Source organism: Procambarus clarkii, chromosome 51 (genome assembly GCF_040958095.1).
Source record: "Procambarus clarkii isolate CNS0578487 chromosome 51, FALCON_Pclarkii_2.0, whole genome shotgun sequence".
Taxonomy (NCBI): domain Eukaryota; kingdom Metazoa; phylum Arthropoda; class Malacostraca; order Decapoda; family Cambaridae; genus Procambarus; species Procambarus clarkii.
Genome location: NC_091200.1, coordinates 16,358,043 through 16,377,253, shown reverse-complemented (window position 1 = coordinate 16,377,253; position 19,211 = coordinate 16,358,043). Strand labels below are relative to the sequence as shown.

Genomic DNA, 19,211 nt, shown 5'->3' with positions numbered 1-19,211 from the left:
AAAATAACCCGATAATCCAGCCATCAAGAATGTTTTCACGCTGCTGGAAGCCACTTTGAAAGTTTCTCGTAAAACAAAGTGGAGGAAGAGATACCTTTTTTGGGGGGGCAACAGATCCAGATTGTCGTTGTCTGGAAGAGTGAGTATATTCACAATGATATCACCAGACAACCCATCCCCCTGTGTTCGTAGTACTTATAGTAACGATGAGGACTGTAGTATATATACCGACCAATAACGAAATTAGAAAGTAGAAATCTAAACTATTGAGTTGGACAACCCGGAAAAGTACTTTTTTTTACTTTTCTTGCTGTGGCAAACTAGCCTAACCTAACCTTCCTCGTCCTAATGCACGATATCCGAGACCTAATATAGTACATGTGTGCGCTATACTAGGCCTAAGAATATTTAGGTTTGTTTTTTTAGCTTTATTTTAAAAAGAATTCCGTACTAGTCAGTATACTACTATCTGAAAGCTGAGTACGTACGAATTCGTGACTATTAACGACTGTCACAATAGGTACTATCTAAACAGGAGGATGAGTTGCACAAGAACATGATGAGTTTATGAATAAATATTCACGGTGTGGGTAATGCATGTGCCTGAGGACTTCAAGGCGAGCATTCAACAACTATTTACACGACTTACAAAACTACATTTTTCCTCAATCGTGGCAGCTTTATTGGCTTATATTAATAAAGCGTTTACAAGTCTAAGAAGCTCCGCAACCCAACGTTAATATCATAGCTATAAACATCCTTGTAGCGCTTCTGAGCTCATTAAAGGTTTAATAATTGTAGTTGGACCTCAGGACGGCCATCACAGTCTGGTATCTCCCACGCTGGTCGCTGAAGACATGCTGATGGACACCTCTTCCTTCTTGCTGGGCTTCTAGATTACGCCAGTTGCAACGTGTTCGCTTCACGTTCCATCCTGTTCTTATTCTTGGCTCGCGCTCTCTCTTGTTCGTGTTCTTGGCTGCATTCTTATCAAACAGGAAAACCTGCATTCTTGATGGTGAAAAAGCTCAAGAAACGAAGCTTAACATGATCAACAGTGGTCTCTTGAAACCCCTTTTTACCCATTAGATGAGCCATCAGACCAGAACCAAGACGGAGACGAGTGAATAATGGCGTATAACCCAAATGGGGTGTTGTGCCTAAAGGGGGAACAAAAAACATTCCACTTCAGAAAGGCCTCAAACTTCGCTGCATCATGGCAGATGGAGGTCAGAGTCGCCGCCTAATTATATAAAAAAAAATATCGCTAAGGTTGAATGTCAAAGAAGGAGAGAGAGAGAGAGAGAGAGAGAGAGAGAGAGAGAGAGAGAGAGAGAGAGAGAGAGAGAGAGAGAGAGAGAGAGAGAGAGAGAGAGAGAGAGAGAGAGAGAGAGAGAGAGAGAGAGAGAGAGAGGGAGAGGGAGAGAGAGAGAGAGAGAGACAAACTTTCCGCTCCTGGTATAAAGGAAACCAGTGAATGTTGTGCAAGTCATGCCTATCTCTCTTGTTTATCCAATCGGGTCACGACGTCACCCCAGTGTCTATAGCCAGGTGGTTTGAGGTGTGTCCAAGTGCTGGGGGGGGAGGGGGGGGGGGTTACACGACTACCCGGCAGGGTCCGAGTCTGTCTCTCTCTCTCATCCAATCCCGCCCTCTCGTCTCTTTCCTTATCCCCCCCCCTCTCTCTCTATTTCCCATCAATTGATTCCTTGATTGCAGATTTGTTATCAACACATTTAGGTACATGTGCATTTGTGCAGCTGCCCTAGACTATATGAAGAGGGAGTACTTAGTGTCAAGAAATAGCTACGTGATGCTAAAAGTCTACCCATCTTGCATGATGGGTAGTAGTGCAGGGTCATATGTTCAGCAGTCACCACTGACTAATTTTGGGTGTATTATGAGGATATCCTCAAGAACACGAGAGTTAATAAAGTAATTGCAAAGCTCAAAGTACCTCATGCCTCGAATAATGTGTTCACCTTCACCGTGAAGAAATCTTGGGACTCCGCCAGCCACTTTTTACCAATAAGATTTAAAAAAAAATTGTTTATTATTTTCTACCACAACGTGGCCACATTTACAATGCTAACTAGCTAATATATATTTTCCTCTGTCCTCCATGGACAGGGTTAAAAATATGTCTTGTGACAGGCGACCCGTGGATGAGGGAACATACAACCTGCACGAGTTACGAGGAAAAGCTGCGTGAACTGCACCTCACGACACTGGAAGACAGAAGAGTAAGGGGAGACATGATCACTACCTACAAAATTCTCGAAGGTAATAACGAGGTAGTATCACCCAAAGATACTTGCCTAGTCATTCACTCACCGACCAGGCTCCTACCCCCACACCACCACCAGCACCCCCACCCCACACCAGCGAGGAGCCGCTTGGGCTCGCTCGCTACCTTACTCTTCAAGCGCATTCATTCCCCGCTGTGTGCACTGACGACCACTCATGCTGACCTACGTTAAAGATGTTGCAACTTCGTAGTAAAGGCTGGATTGAAATTAACGATACGGGTTATATACATGTTTAGCCTTACAGTGAGAAGTCATATTGCATAACTGGCTTAATCAACATATTGTGTTTGAATTCAACGTAGTAGTGTATAAATATTCTGGTATTCATGGGAGTTTCAAACACGGTATTCAGGCACCTAGTTGTTCTTGCGGGGGTTGAGCTTTGGCTCTTTGGCCCCGTCTATCAACTGGTGTACAGCCTACTGGGCTCTATCTTATCTACATTTGAAACTGTGTATGGAGTCAGCCTCCACCACATCACTGCCTAATGCATTCCATCTGTTAACTACTCTGACACTAGAAAAAGTTCTTTCAAAAGTCCCTGTGTTCAAATTCAAGTACCCAAGTTCAAATTTGGGTACTCAAGTTTCTACCTGTGTCCCCTTGTTCGCGTCCCATTCGTGCTAAACAGTTTATCTTTACCCTGTCAATTCCTCTGAGAATTTTATAGGTAGTGATCATGTTTACCCTAACTCTTGCGTCTTCCAGTGTTGTGAGGTGTGAGTCAGGGGTGGTGTGAGATCCACGTGTTTCGTCAATATTGTACAATATAGTTCAAGAGCTGAACTAGAATGATATTAATACAATTTGTATAATATCGTATATAACTATAGAGGATTTGATTATAGTGATTAACGAGAGATATTTGTACTTTGTTTTATAGTTATATAAATCTACCAGTTTTAAGGATGTCCACAACTACTTTTCTTTGTCTTCAACCGACTGTGTTGCCTCGCAATAGTCAATAAAACTTCCACATCCTTATAACAATAATATATTAAAGATCTTTAAGCAGTATATACAAAATTGTTAAAACAATTGTTGAAACAATTGTTGAAACAATAACAAACAATTGTTCAAACAATTGTTGATGTTATTGTTAATATAGTTACAACCAATAATAACTATATTAACAATAAACCCTCAAAATTCCACCAATGCATTATTAATAACAATAATAAAATAAAATATCAATAAAAATAAACAATAATAATTGTATTACACAACTTCACACTCGCAAATAATCACAATCATGGCATTTTCACCATTAACCTGAGAATAATGTCCATTGTTTTATCTAAAGTTCTAATTCAAAATTCAAAACGGATAAACATCTTAATAGAAGAAAATTCAATACACACTAACAACTACATGTGGTTCAAGATTCGCTACCTGGAGCAAAACGTTCCAAGCAGCACGGGATATGGCGAGCCCCGCAGTCGTTTATTTAATAACTATAGTACTCGCGTTCTTACATAGAACTGGTGTGACTAGTTGGAATTTTTTTTAATAAAAATTGCACCCTGCAACACTGCAATTGTCACAATGGACATGTGTAACACCACCTCTCAAATACGGATTTTTTTTTGTTTTTTTTACGCAATCGACCAGTCCGTTAAAAAAAACAATGTACGACTAAAATTTAAAGCATCGTAATACTGACGTTTTCGACGCACTGGTCTCGATATATATGTGTTATAGATTCAGCTACTCGGAACAAGTTCCAAGTAGCACGGGCTATGGTGAGCCCGTAACTACCCATGTTAAGATTGATTACTTGGGCTCGTATGTGTCTCGCTAGATTAAACAATTGCATATTTTTTTTTTTTTTTTGCACTTGGGTGAGATGTTCTCTTTGCAAGATGACTGCAATTCCGTTGGAAGTCATATACAAATTATGTACTTAAGAAAACTGGTTTTGGGAACAGGTTGAGCTAAAGGGCTACGAGTTACTGCGACCCTCTTTAAACAAGCCGCAAATTATTGATCGATGAAATTGATAAAATACAATTTTGTCTTAAGTATAGGCCTCGCTGCTACAGATATATACATGGGCGAAGTGAAGTTCCACCGTGGGCGACCCAAGTAGCTGGTGAGTGAGGCGGACAAAACATTAATAACCAAAATATTAACATTTAGCCAATATATTAAGGTGAAGGCAGGGCCCCAGAGCGGATAATTTATTTTAATGATTTCTTTAAATATCTGCTACAGCTTAACAGATCTCCTGAAGCTCACATCAAAAGGATAACATCAGCGGAATATACAAGGCTGGTAAACCTCAGAACTGCCTTTAGAAACTTGAGTAATGAATCATTCAGAACCTTGTATACCACATATGTCAGACTAATCCTGGAGTATGCAGTTCAACTTCAAGAGGCAAAAGTCACAAGGACATAAGGTTAACAAAAACTTTAAGTTAGCAAGTTTAGAGTCCCTATTATCCTACTAGTTTCCCCCTGGAACACGACCCGCCGATCGGTTTACAACCCCCATACTGCCGAGTGAACAAGCAACCCGTTCTCACACTTTCTTACAGTCAATATTGACTTATTTAATAAGTGCATATGTGACATACTAATTTATTGTGAATATTTTAGTTTACCTTGAAAAGCTTCATAGAAAACACCGACCTTACCTAACCTTCTTAGTATGTTAAGATAAGCATCTTATTGCTTCGTAATTACAATTATTATTTAACTTATACCTATAATAGGTTAAGTAATAATTGTAAAAGAGGGCGCGAGAAGTTAAGATTTGGTGCCCCGTCTATTCTCCCTTCCCAGGGCTCGAACCCCGATGGAGATCGTTCTACCGCTGCACCTCAGAGACTTTGCCACACCTCTATAGTCAACCGCATATTCATAAATCTTCAAAACGAACTAAAACCATTACAGACTTGAAGTGTCAAAAACACTCACCCATACATTCACTCAAGCTCACCCACGCTACACCCAGGCAAAGAAACCAACACTCAAAGACTACTCTCTCCTCACTACAGTGTAGTTGTGGGAAGACACAGCGCCCCTACACTATACACATCCCCCAAAACACAAAAACGTTTTGCCGTTGCCTTTCAATGCCTGAACTGGTTTTCAAACATCATTTATGATTGCACTGCAAATTGCCAACCCGAAATAAGACAAAAGGAAAACATGTCATTGCTTTTCAACGTTAGTGTCGGGGACCGAGGAGCCGTATACGGACCGACGCTCACCATATACCAATTCCGGTTTCCTTTCCGGCTTCACCAACACGGATACCTCAGCACCACTCACGTGGATACAAAATAGTTTAATAAATTCATTATGAACTCCGTACCCATCCTGTGGGCGGTGGCAAGCAGGTTCCAGTGTCATGTAATGGGTTTACAGTCCAGGAACCAGATTTATGAAGCAGTTACCCAAGTACTTACGAACGTGTACATCTTTCCCCAATCTTTGACGGCTTTGGTTACATTTATTAAACAGTTTACAAGCTTGAAAACTTCGCAATCAACTTTTGTTATTGTTACAAACAGCCTCCTGGTGCTTCAGACCTCATTAATTGTTTAATTATTGTTAACAAAGCCGCCAAAGATTGAGAAAAGGTATACAGGTTCGTAAGTGCTTGCGTAACTGCTTCGTGAATCTGGCCCCTGTGCAGTTTAGGCTCCCGTGTAGTTTAACAACCCCTCCCTGCAATTTAGTAAACTTGCAGTTTGCAATCCTTGCAGTTTACAGTAACATGTGTAAATAAATAATGCTTCACGGTCTAACATGCTAGACTTACCTCTTTATATAAACCATTTTACACTTAATGACCCTAACTTAATGGCAACACCGCTGCACATTTGATGCCGAAATTTATTCTCAAATCTGGTAAGAAATAAAACACTCTAACCTTTGGCTCTCCTAATCAGCGGCAGGAAAGCCTTGGTGACGGCCAGCACGCCCACAGTGTTGATGTCCACTATGCGCCTGACGGTGTCCAAGGGCACCCACTCCACCTCCCCGTAGGTGGCCCAGCCAGCGTTGTTTACCAGACCCCACAGCACCTCTGTCAGGGGAAGGAGGAGGGAGAGAAGGCAGTGTATAGTGATTTTAGGACAGTCGTGGTGCACACAACAGTTACAGCCCCGCTCCTGTGTCAGGTAAGTCCACTGTGGACTCACCATAGTCCGTGCTACTGGGAACGTTTTGTTCAGAGTAACTGAATCTAAAATAACAACAGCCGTGGTGGGCGGTTTGGGGTTGCTAGCCGCTGAGGTAATCGTTTGGGAAAATTGTGCGTTTTGGTGGATGTGTTTATGACGTGAGATTTTGTGGTCGATGTTAGCCGATATGGGATGTTCTGGATATCGTGGGATGTTGGGGGATATCGTCGGATGTTGGGGGATATCGTCGGATGTTGGGGGATATCGTCGGATGTTGGGGGATATCGTCGGATGTTGGGGGATATCGTCGGATGTTGGGGGATATCGTCGGATGTTGGGGGATATCGTCGGATGTTGGGGTGCACACTTGATGATGTAGGATGTTGTAGTGGAGGATTGCACGCGTGGTGAGCTGTGGTGCACATTTGGTGATGGGGAGGGGGGGGGGTACCGTGATGGCTGTTTAGGGTTCTGGTATATATTATCGTGACTAATTAGAGTACTTTGACTATATTGACATATAATTGACTATATGTTTCCGAGTAGCTGAATCTATAACAACATTAGATCTGAGATGAGCAGTATCCTCCCCCGCGATAGCAACCACATAGGACTGACGATTTAAATTCGACCTCAGCAGACAGTATACATTCCCTCCCAAAAATATATACCACTGACAGCTCGTTAGTGGTAGATATTCATGCCCGTGCCACCTCTTAGGTGGCTTAATCTTCATCAGTCAATCAATCTAGATCTGAGAAGTGACGCGGTAGGCACTAGAGACCAGGAACGTGAGATGTTAATGTGAAGGTTTGGCGATACAGCATGCAGAAGCCCCGAATTTCGGAATGAAATTCTAGAGTCGAATTTCAGAATGAAAGCCGTTGACAGTTTACGGCTAGAATACACGAATGAGAGAGATGCTTTGGAAGATTGACGAGACGCAAGATTTGTGATTATGTGAGTTTCAGCACGGAGATGTATATATTAATCCAGGAAAATGTGAAAAAAAACATGTGGTTGAGATACATGGAAATTATTATATTATATATATATATATATATATATATATATATATATATATATATATATATATATATATATATATATATATATATATATATATATATATATATATATATGTCGTACCTAGTAGCCAGAACGCACTTCTCAGCCTATTATTCTTGGCCCGATTTGCCTAATAAGCCAAGTTTTCATGAAATAATTATTTTTCGACTACCTAACCTACCTAACCTAGCCTAACCTAACTTTTTCAGCTACCTAACCTATAAAGATAGGTTAGGTTAGGTAGGGTTGGTTAGGTTCGGTCATATATCTAAGTTAATTTTAACTCCAATAAAAAGAAATTGAGCTCAAACATAATGAAATGGGTAGCTTTATCATTTCATAAGAAAAAAATTAGAGAAAATATATTAATTCAGGAAAACTTGGCTCATTAGGCAAATCGGGCCTTGCATAGTAGGCCGAGAAGTGCGTTCTGGCTACTAGGTACGACATATATATATATATATATATATATATATATATATATATTATATATATATATATATATATATATATATATATATATATATACACACACACACACATTTGCAGTTGGTAACTGTACAGGTCACCAGCGTTAGTGATACAAGGTGTGTGGCCTGGCAACCATGTCTACACCTTCACAGTATGTCGGCCAACACAAAACATTGAATGGAAAAAATGTCAAACTCGTTTTTCTCTCATTTTATTCAGCTCGTTGATTAAGGGGGGAGACTGGGTCATTACAATTTCCTGGAGGAAATATAACCAAAAAAAAAAAAAAACTTTGTTTGGTCATTAGCTGGGAGGTCTCGTTACGCCTGACATGATATAACGAAGTCTTGCTAATTCCTCACTATTGTGACCATTATGTCGAGTTTCGCTACACCTCGTCTCATATAACGAAGTCTCGCTTTATACCTCGTATTTTGGTCATTACACCCGGAGAATACCTGGACTGGGTTCTGAGAGTTCGTTTACTCCCAAGCCCGGTCTGAGGTCAGGCTTGTATTGTGGTAACTTGGTCTAGAAGGCTGTTGCTTGCAGCGGCTAGCAGGCCTACATATATATATATTACAACCCGGAACTCATCCAGTTGTTTCTTTAATATGTCCAATCTAGTTCCGGCAACATTTCTTATGTGTGTTTGAAGGCTAAAGAGCCGTGGACCTCTGATGTACCAAACACACAGAGCACTGAACGGACCTCTACTCTTCATTGGGTCTATTCTGCATTTCCTCCCATCTCTTCTGCTCCAGCATGTTATTTTGCTGTATATATACCCAGAACCCGGCCTTCCAGCATCTTCCATGTATTATTACAAAGCCAGAACCTGAGTCCTGGCTTTGTTGCTGTTGGCTCTTCCCTTTCACAGTATATTCTCAAATGTTCTAAACCTTTTAACAAACGTGACCCAACATAAGTAATTATCAAAAGAAGGCACCAAACCAAGGCACCCAACATAAGCCTACCCTTTCTTTTATCTTTCTTTAATTTTCTTTCTCTTGTTTTCTCTTACGACCCTTTTCTTATTCCTATTATTACCCACTTTTTTTTTTACACCTTACCTTCCGTTCCTGATGCCTTGCTTTTTCTTCCTCTAAGATTTCCTTCTCACCTCTCTTGCTAATTTATTGTCTTCACCTCTTCTCTCAAGTCAAATGTTACAGCCCCGCTCCTGTGCCAATAAGTCCAAAACGGGCTCACTATAGCCCGTGCTACTTGGAACTTTTAGTTCCGAGAAGCTGAATCTAAAACAACAAACAATTTCTCTCAACACAATCGACTTGAGAATGGTCCAGTACGGATCTAAACGTCATCGTCCCTTCACTTTCTAGTGTGTGGTCTGGTCAACATTTTTCAGCCACGTTATTGTGACTCCTCACCTGCATGTAACAATCATTTCCATAAATCAGAAGAATAATCTCATTACCTAGGCTCCATAAACTAATTGTTTAGGTTTCAAATGTGTGAAACCAATTTGTTTCAGAGTTGTCAACAATTAGACGCCAACGATTTGGCTGGCATACTCTTCCTTCAATGCTCAAAAGCTCTCTGCTGAGAGCTCTCAGGGTGAGGCGGCTTGGATAATGACCCCAAGTCCTGGCTAGCTTGGATAATTGTGGACAAATGTTCTAATAAATCTCCCAGAAATCCAAGGAATTATTCTCCTCTAATTCCCATACTTTGTTGGGTGGGGGGGGGGGGGGGGTAGTGCCCGATTTCACGAGCAGCAGTGTAATCACCAGCAATTTAGTTAGCATTGATAGTTACAATAAAAAAAAATGAAATTCATCTTTTTGTGAGGAAAACTAGTAATTTAATGGAGCAGCAGCCAGCCAGTTTTCTTGAATCTGCAACAATCTTGTATAAGAAACTCCGCTAACTGTTCAGGCAGCTTTCTCCTATTTGATTCAAGCATCACATTGCTTTAGTACGAGGGGTCAAGTATAATAGTTATGTGAAATTGTTTGCTTGCCTCGTTGTGGGTAACAGTCAGTTTTCAAGCGAGATCTTCAGTGATATCACAAAGTCGTTATTATTTCCCCAATTGTTCAGATTCTTCCGAGGCCAGGAACCCGCATCTACCAAGGAGCACCTCACATTACGACACGTATCTACCCAGGAACACCTCACCTATGACACTACCACAATTTAAACTTTCTCAGAAAATAAATGGAATATTGTTTCATTGTCGCCATGATGGGATCGCCAACGAAGCTGCTTTTTGTGTCGACACTCCGCAAACCAGCCAGTTACCCGGCCCATCACTGCCCCCCCCCCGCCCTGGCCTCGTCCAGAGGGACGTTTCTGCTTTTGGGTACAGAAGTGGACCGTCGCGTGGGTTCACGACTGGACCGTCGAGTCTGGACCGCCGTGTGGCTAAAGGTCTGAACCGAGAACCATTGGTTCTTTGCTCAGAACCATTACACAAATGGTTTGCATAGAGCCCCCTGTGTTGCATAGAGCCCCCGGTGTTGCATAGAGTCCCCTGTGTTGCATAGAGCCCCCTGTGTTGCATAGAGCCCCCGGTGTTGCATAGAGTCCCCTGTGTTGCATAGAGCCCCCTGTGTTGCATAGAGCCCCCGGTGTTGCATAGAGTCCCCTGTGTTGCATAGAGCCCCCGGTGTTGCATAGAGCCCCCGGTGTTGCATAGAGTCCCCTGTGTTGCATAGAGCCCCCGGTGTTGCATAGAGTCCCCTGTGTTGCATAGAGCCCCCGGTGTTGCATAGAGCCCCCGGTTGAGAATCACTGCTACTTGCCGTAACAATAAATTGCAGAAGCCTAATCATCAACTTACCGTGCCCCAAGGCCTGAAGTAAACAATCTTTAGGCCTAATATATGCAACATTAAGCCTAAATTAGTACAAAAATTGGCCTAGGAAAGATTAGACAGTCATTGTCCTCTTATTCGTTAAAATGATTATAATTTTTTGAATCTTAGGTTATTAATCTAACGTAAAACAAAAAAAACAAAAAAAATCCATAATCTATTATTACCTCCTTCAGGCAGGAGCTTCTTGACCTCCTTCACGGCACGGCTGACCTGCTTCTCCGAGGTCACGTCCAGCTGCAGGACGTGAAGACGCTCCGACCTCTCCTTCCGGAGCTCCTTCGCGCCTTCGCCGTCATCCTGCAGACAGCCCGCGAACACCCGCAAGCCCTGAAAACCATCCGAGAACGGTACTCGAAGTTACACGAACGGCTACGTAGAACGCTGGAGTTTGGTTCATGTGACAGACGGTGTTTTTTTTTTTAATTGATGAAACGCCTATAGAGCGTCAGAATAGGATATATATTGCTTTATGGTAGATAAGGCTGGATTACTTTATGCTAGGCTAGTCTCATACGCGCTAGGGTACGATGGATTATGTGTTAGATTAAGTTAGGTTGTCGAGTTTAATTAGAATGGGGGGCTGGGTTAGGTTAGGGGTGTGTTGGGTTGAGTAGAGTTTTTATGCTAGCATAGTTAAGTTAGGTTAAGATACTTTAGGTTATATTAGATCATATTAAGCTGGGTAGGTCAGTACTGGCAATACAAACAGTCAGCTTCGAGCCATCCTGCGTACAAAATGACCTGTATCCAAATGACTGACGTATTCCCCACACACTGCATCATTACTACAAGTTCTAACCTGAAAATAAAACGGATAAAACAACAAACCATTCATGCATTTGCGTGTAACGTGCAAGCGTTCTGCAAAAAGACTATCTCACCAACTTGTGAAGGTGGAGAGCCAGAGCCAAGCCGAAGCCAGAGTCACAACCCGTCACTAGAACGGCCCGACCTTCCGTAGGGACCTGAAATGGTCAATAAAGAATATTAATCTCTCTCAATGGTCCAAATGGTTGGTTACACTGTTCGTTTATTTCGAGCTCTGTTTCTCGGCTCGAAACCTGGCTTCATGTCCCAGCTTTTTTCTTTGGCCTTATACCCCAGGTCCTATAGTCGGCCCTTGTACCCCTGAACGTATCAGGATAAGGATTTGGGATCGGACAGGGGTGGGGGGGGGGGAAGGAATGGTGCCCAAACACCTGGACGGTCGGGGATTGAACACTCCCATTTACCTGGAGGGCGGCGGAGATGGCATAGGCGGTCGAGGATAGCGCCCACAGGGAGAGGAAGAGCCCCCAGCAGCAACAGCAGCCGGCGACAGCGTTAAGGACAGCAGACGCCGCAGCACTGACCATCCCCCACCGCAGCACCACCACCGTCTTGTCCATCGTCCACAGCATCGTCTCACCACGTCACTACAAGACAAAAAAAATAGTGGACCCCTATAACCACGTTCTCACCTGTAGGGAGTGTTGCCATCAGTCAAAACTACATGTAAACGATAACGGGAGACATTCAGTTCAACACATTCATATGTGGTTCAGAACTGGCTTAAAGTATACACTACAATACATAATACATTAGTACCATAGTCCCCCCGGCATGAAAACCCGGGACCAAAGAGCCAGAGCTCAACCCCCGCAAGCACAATTTGGCGAGTACTTGACAAGGAAAAGGGAGGGGAGGGGGGGCCATCTCTAGAAGCCTAACGGAGTTTCAATTCCCAACATTGGGAAAACTAGAAAAATAATTCCATAGCATTATATGTCAGCTGCTAAGACATGGGAAATATTTCACCTGTTGGCGTCTTGACAAGGAAAGCCGGTCCCCAGTTGGCCGTACTCTCACGGGGGTTAAAAAAAAAAGAATAGCCACTACTGCCTGTGAGTGGTTGAGGTAGCCGGTGAATTCGGGGACAGAGAGCGTTATACTAAGTGGTAAATACTATTTAGCCGAGCTACGGGCTCACCATAGCCCGTGCTACTTGGAACTTTTTGTTCCCAGTAGCTATATCTATAACAACAACTATATAGCCTAGCTTGGAGCACCGCCCGTGTGGTCGGCCTATATCCCTGGAAACACAACCCGAAACTGTCTCTATTTTCCGCTTGTTACAACTTGTAATAAAGTTGTTACATCTTGGCTTAACGTGTTTATGACGTATTAGAACGTTGTTACAACTTGCTATATTGGTTGTTATAACTGGTTAGGAGGTGTTAAAAACTTGTTCGAACGTTGTACCAACGTCGTAGTTTCGGTGTGTGTTTGCCGGGTATATACTCAGCAGGTAGCGATTGTCTACTTCAACTCGGGAACAATTTATTTAATTTGTTTCTACATGATCTATACTTTTTTTTTTAGTTCGACATGGGAGAATTAAGTAGTCAAAAGATGACTGTTGATTGGATGAAGGATAACGATAATTACTTTCCACTTATTACTTATACCCGACAGAACCACTTTGTTATAGAATATAAACCCCGCCACACACCAGCCCGATCTCGCCAACGTCCCCAACGTCAAGAAACTGTCGTACTAAAGTGCCTTATCCTAACCTACCAGCGGACCCACCAACAGAAAACGGAACATTATGGTGTCTATGGTGGACATTCATCTGACATTCTCAGGCAAGGATGCCAGCAGCAGCAGCGGCGGCGGTAAGGCTGACCACGACAATGAAGACTTCTTTGGGGTTCTCTACGGGCGAGCAGACGAGGTCAGAAACCAAGACCAGGTTGGTAGAGAGACAGTTCTCAGCGAGAGGCCTGTGAATAGAAACCCTTCCTAGCACCCTTTCTCTCCCTATTAGCTCATAGTAACCCCGAAGTTTCGGTCCGTCCTGGACGGACCGAAATTCTCAGTTCGAACCAATTCTCAGTTCGATGAATTGACTTGAGAATGGTCCAGGACGGACCGAAACGTCGTCGTCCCTTCACCTTCTATTGTGTGGTCTGGTCAACATGCTTCAGCCACGTTATTGTGACTCATCGCTTTCATAGTAACCCCCCCTCTCACTAACCACTTGGGCTGGAAGGTAGAGCGATGGTCTGTCTTCATGCAGGTCGGCGTTCAATCCCCGACCGTCCAAGTGGTTGGGCACCATTCTTATCTCCCCGTCCCATCCCAAATCCTTATCTTGACCCCTTCCCAGTGCTATATAGTCGTAATGGCTTGGCACTTTCCTTTGAAAATTCCCTCCCACTCTCCATCTCTATCAGCTCCCCTTTTCACCCTCTAAGTGACCCCCTGGCCCTTAACTGACCATCAATATTGACCCTCACACCACCCGGGCCAGCCTGCAAATCCTGAATACCGTCCAGGGATAAAGTAAACTTTCAGTTTACACCCAGCGAGAAGTAAACAAGTGCAGCTAGTGGCTAGCTCAATAGCGTAGTTAATAGAGCGACCGTCTCCCGGGATGGAGGTTGAAATATGAGGAGGAGTTCGAGTCTCTTAGTACCCAGATACATTAAAAAGTACAACCAAGGAGCCCAAAGAACCCAACACACACAGCAACTGAGTTTACTTCATCGACTGTGAGAATCATTGTGCTGCCAATTTGAGTGATTTCGCTTCCAAGTCTCTACAAATAAACTGCAAATAAAAATTTAGAGATACACAAATATAAAACATACCTGACAGGGGACAGGCGGAAGATTGTCGCGACTGGACGGACCAACACTGAGACGAATAAGAGCTTGACATCTCCTGGCAGGTGTTGTCAAGAGACTTGGCCCTGTACAATAGAGATTAGATAGTTTAGTGGGCACAGCTGTCGACTGTTGGCGGCCAGCAGAGACCTGCATTAAATATTTATTTATTTATATATATTCAAGAAGGAACATTGGGTTTATGAGAGTGATATATGAGGAGATAATAAATGTACTCTTGCCCTTGGAGATTGTGTTGTTAGAGCAGAGGATCCCAAAGCAGAGTTTCTTAGTCATTGCAATGAATAGTACAAGTGAAATAGCTATTATGATTACCTTTTCTTATTGTTAAGTCTCAATAGCAGGTCATTGAAATTTTAAGTGCAAGTGAACAAATCCAACGTAAAAATCCATTACCTGTTATAAACGTTATAACAAAACATATTTGTGTTATACTCGTTATAAACGAGTATAACACAAAAGTGTTATACTCTGAGAGCAAGTGAACATTGTGTGTGTGTGTGTACTCGGGGAACACTGCATATGAACATATGTTTATCCTGCATACCGCCTCCCATCCAGTGGACAGCGGTGGATAGGTTACAATCACTTTTTTTACTACCTACAGTTAGTAAAATGGGGTTGTTGACCAGACCACATACTAGAAGGTGAAGGGACGACGACGTTTCGGCCCGTCCTGGACCATTCTCAAGTCGATTGTCTAGTGTGTGATTGTAGCGATTGACGAGTCGCGCTATTGTGACTCATCGCCTGCAAACTGGGGTCATTTGGCCAAGATTTCTAACAGCAGATCATTTTGAATCAAATATTTACACGTCTCTTGAACATTTGTTATAGAATTGTCTCTGAATTCACGTATCTTTTCGGACTCTTATCACATAGTGACGGAGGGTGTGGGAATAATTTTGTTGACAGTTTACATTTGGTCAAGTCTACATCAGCAGGTAATGAAAATTCTCAAAGATACTTGTAACCGAGTCTAAGCCGAGCGGTAGTAACATCTAGAAGTCTGCTGATTTTATTGGATGATCCATAGGTGTGTGACTCCTCTTGCATGATAATATGATGATAGCTGGAATTACTTTACGGGCTATTCATGCCCGTGCCCCCTTTTGGGTGGCTTAATCTTTATCAATCAATCAATCTGGAATTACTGGTGTCGATTTTACTATGCCTCAGATCTTCAAGAATCTATTGAAGTTCTAGGTGTACTATTGCTCTCAGACTTTATTAACAAGCCAAGGTTATACTCAATTTCTCCTTTAAAAAGCAGATTCTTTGGCTAACTCATCAGCTCTATCATGCATTCAGAAACCAAACATGAAGATTATCGACAACGATTGACCCCGGATGATATAAACTTCGATCGTCCTCTAAACGCTTGGAGAGTCCAAACAAATGTCTGATTGTTGTTGTTATAGATTCAGCTACTTGGAACAAGTTCCAAGTAGCACGGGCTATGGTGAGCCCGTAGTGGACTTACCTGGCACATCAGTCTTCCATAATCAACTCTACTAGAGCACACCAGGAGTCGCCTAGGGCCGCTGACCCCCGGTATCGAATTCACTCTCCCCACCTACACCTGACATACGTACAAAAATCTATCAACTTCACTCTGACTCCAGGCGACATCTGGGCCAAATGTCGTAGCTCGCAATCTAGGCGGTTTTTTTTTTTTTTTTTTTTTTTTTTTTTTTTTTTTTTTTTTTTTTTTTGAGATATATACAAGAGTTGTTACATTCTTGTACAGCCACTAGTACGCGTAGCGTTTCGGGCAAGTCCTTAATCCTATGGTCCCTGGAATACGATCCCCAGCCGCGAAGAATCGTTTTTTCATCCAAGTACACATTTTACTGTTGCGTTAAACAGAGGCTACAGTTAAGGAATTGCGCCCAGTAAATCCTCCCCGGCCAGGATACGAACCCATGACATAGCGCTCGCGGAACGCCAGGCGAGTGTCTTACCACTACACCACGGAGACTGCCACATAGGCGGTTGAAAGGGACTGCCATCCAACACAATCTAAACACTAAGGACTAATATCGCAACACGTTTTTCGGATACCCTTTGTCACAGGCCAGATGTCCGCCCATTGTTCTGGTTGAGCTAGTGCTCATTTATTAGCCTAATTTATCTGCATTAATAATAATAATAATAATGAATATACTTCATTTAAAGTTAGTTACCCCATCAAATTATTCAAAGAAAATGGTACACGACTGATCACCAAAGAAAACGAAAAATATTTAGGGTGAGCAATTTTAATGTTACAATAACTGCCATTTACATCGACAAAAACCATTAATTGGGATAAATTGTATATAATAGTAATATATGACAATACGATGTTTATATTAGTGATAAATCAAGGAGATTTTGGTCACAAGATTTATCTTTTCAGATGAATTTTTCAGAATTCAGTTGAATCTTGTTTCCGGAGTGTTAAATACTGAAGGTTAACATCAGGACCCACATACTCTGGGTATAGGCCTACCTTGTCACGGTCCCCACTAGAAAAAGACGTAGCTATGACCGTGCAGTTAGTCATCCAGCCACTGCTTAATAGTTCCTCTTATTATCCCTACTCTTCTCCCCCCCCCCAAAGTTTTCAGGCTGCTAAATTTAAATACAAAAAAATAATTTACGGTTATTTACCTTAAGACCTGAATAGTGGCCTGGACGGGGACACGCAGTCAGCGGGTCGTCAAAAGTTACCCCTCCATCCCACTCTGTTTAAGAGGATTTTATCCTGCTGAATTTTAAGCTGAAGTAATGTCAAGTTCAAGTATGTTTATTGAGATAAGAAAGAAATACATCTCAAAGGGATAGAGTAGCTTAGGCTATTTCTACCCCCCATGAAGTAATGTCTTGTCATTTACACCTGGGGCACATAGGCTATTCCACGGGTTTATAACCCTGTGTGTGTGTGTGTGTGGGGGGGGGGGAGACATCTGCCTTTCTGTCCTACACTGTGGCTTGAACTTGTTGTCCCTTGTATGTGTGTTCCATGCGACCTTGTTACAGAAGTGGTCTGTAATAATAACCTCCATTTGGTCCTAAATATTTATACATTAATGTTTCATTCTTATTATTATACTGACTTGGTTTCTTTAATTATTTGAATTATGAATAATTCATGGTGTCGGGGGGGAAGGGGCAGGTAGCCAGAATGTATTCATACACGTTAGGTTTACCATTTACCTGGGCTCTTTGAGACTCGAACCTTGGACTCCTCGCCTGTGTGAGGCCGAAACCCTTTTACGTTAGGCTTAAATCGAAGTCCCCCTCTCCCCCCCCCCCCCCACGCCAAGGGGCAAATTACTGACTCTCCCCAGGATGTAACCCCACAAGCTGACTAACTATACAGTATACCTAAGTCACAAAAGTATTTGTGTGTACGTCTGATACCATACTACTTGTGTAAAGGAGGAATGTATATATTTGTCTCTCAGAATGTTCGGTAATATGTTTATTGTTTGTGATGTGTGTCTATGTATGTTTGAACACGTTGTACTGAATGGGGTGAGAATAGCTTGAGCTACCTCATCCCTTTGTGTGTATTTTACCTCAATAAACTTATTTAAATTTCAACTGTTTCCTCTAACACTTCCCACCACCGCTCACGGGATGGGTATGGGGTGCATAATAAATAACTAAAATGAATACCGCTAAATTATCATTTCCACGTTCCTCGTTTCATACATTTCCCAAGCTCTTGTATTTTCCCGTTTCTAATTATTTTGTATCTAATTTCGTCCTCCATTCCTAGCTCACCATTTTCTCTCATTCCCATATTGCAGTATTTACTTATTTGTACTCACCTATTTGTGCTTGCGGGGATTGAGCTCTGGCTCTTTGGTCCCGCCTCTCAACTGTCAATCAACTGGTGTACAGGTTCCTATCAACTGGTGTACAGGTTCCTATCAACTGGTGTACAGGTTCCTTGCAGTACTCAATTGGCAGCGGCTGTATATCTGGTGAAGGCTTATTTATTTAAATTCGCCCTCCCCTGCGCTTCTAACTTGTCATTGTATTTGTACCCATTAGATTGACTCTCTCTCTTACCTTCTAACCTGCTTATCAGGCAATGAAAAGTGATTCCGACGTGTCTTGAGGTTCAGTTTCCTGCGAGAACGTTTTGATCCATTTCAAACGCCTGCCAGCATCTAAGAACGTTTTACTCAATTTGGTTTCTCTCGTGTAACCTTCACTTAACACTTTGTTTTCACTCACGTATCGTCACACAGCGTTAACTTATAAGGCACTTAATGGAACGGAAGCCTGGGCCTGACTGTCTGGGTACAGGCACAGAAGTTAACCATGATGACGCTGGGCTCGTCAGCTGATTCAGTAAACATGGTGTTCGGTTCCTCCCTGGCCATGCCTTCTGCCAATTATCAACTCTCACTAATGAATTCACACTGTCCGCCCCCTTCTCTGTTCTCGGTTAATACTTTTATTGGACAATGTTTGACTTAAGAAACTACACATTGCTATTTTACAGCAATCTCAAGTAATCAAGTCTCCAAGTCACTGTTTTCTCGCTAACAGCAAACGATCGAACGCCTGTGCAGCTCTGCTCTCAATATTTTTTTTTTGACGTGAATGCGCCCTAGTAACAAGTTCAATTACATAACCCTTCATATCTGCGTCCAAACTGAACCACACTATAATTCTCGTCTCTATCGAAATAATAATATCGAAAATCGTCTCTG

At 42.4% G+C, this 19,211-nt stretch overlaps 1 protein-coding gene across 1 annotated transcript; it reads right to left on the bottom strand.

Moving 5' to 3' along the window:
* Positions 1-6,159: 6,159 nt before the first annotated feature.
* Positions 6,160-18,824, bottom strand: LOC123774546 (D-beta-hydroxybutyrate dehydrogenase, mitochondrial). Its single transcript, XM_069304042.1, has 6 exons — positions 18,562-18,824; positions 14,461-14,561; positions 12,058-12,240; positions 11,707-11,790; positions 10,990-11,152; positions 6,160-6,347 (listed from the first exon to the last, which is right to left on the bottom strand). The coding sequence occupies exons 3-6, from the start codon at positions 12,223-12,225 to the stop codon at positions 6,187-6,189; spliced, it is 576 nt and encodes a 191-aa protein (XP_069160143.1). The 5' UTR covers positions 12,226-12,240; positions 14,461-14,561; positions 18,562-18,824; the 3' UTR covers positions 6,160-6,186.
* Between the last annotated feature and the right edge of the window lie 387 nt (positions 18,825-19,211).

Bases quoted from the DNA above. Each gene is read 5' to 3' on its own strand.
- LOC123774546 (XM_069304042.1), bottom strand. From the start codon at position 12,225: ATGCTGTGGACGATGGACAAGACGGTGGTGGTGCTGCGGTGGGGGATG. The intron at 11,791-12,057 runs GTAAATGGGAGT...TGACCATTTCAG, and splicing joins CCATCTCCGCCGCCCTCCAG to GTCCCTACGGAAGGTCGGGC. The intron at 11,153-11,706 runs GTGAGATAGTCT...GATGGTTTTCAG, and splicing joins CTCTCCACCTTCACAAGTTG to GGCTTGCGGGTGTTCGCGGG.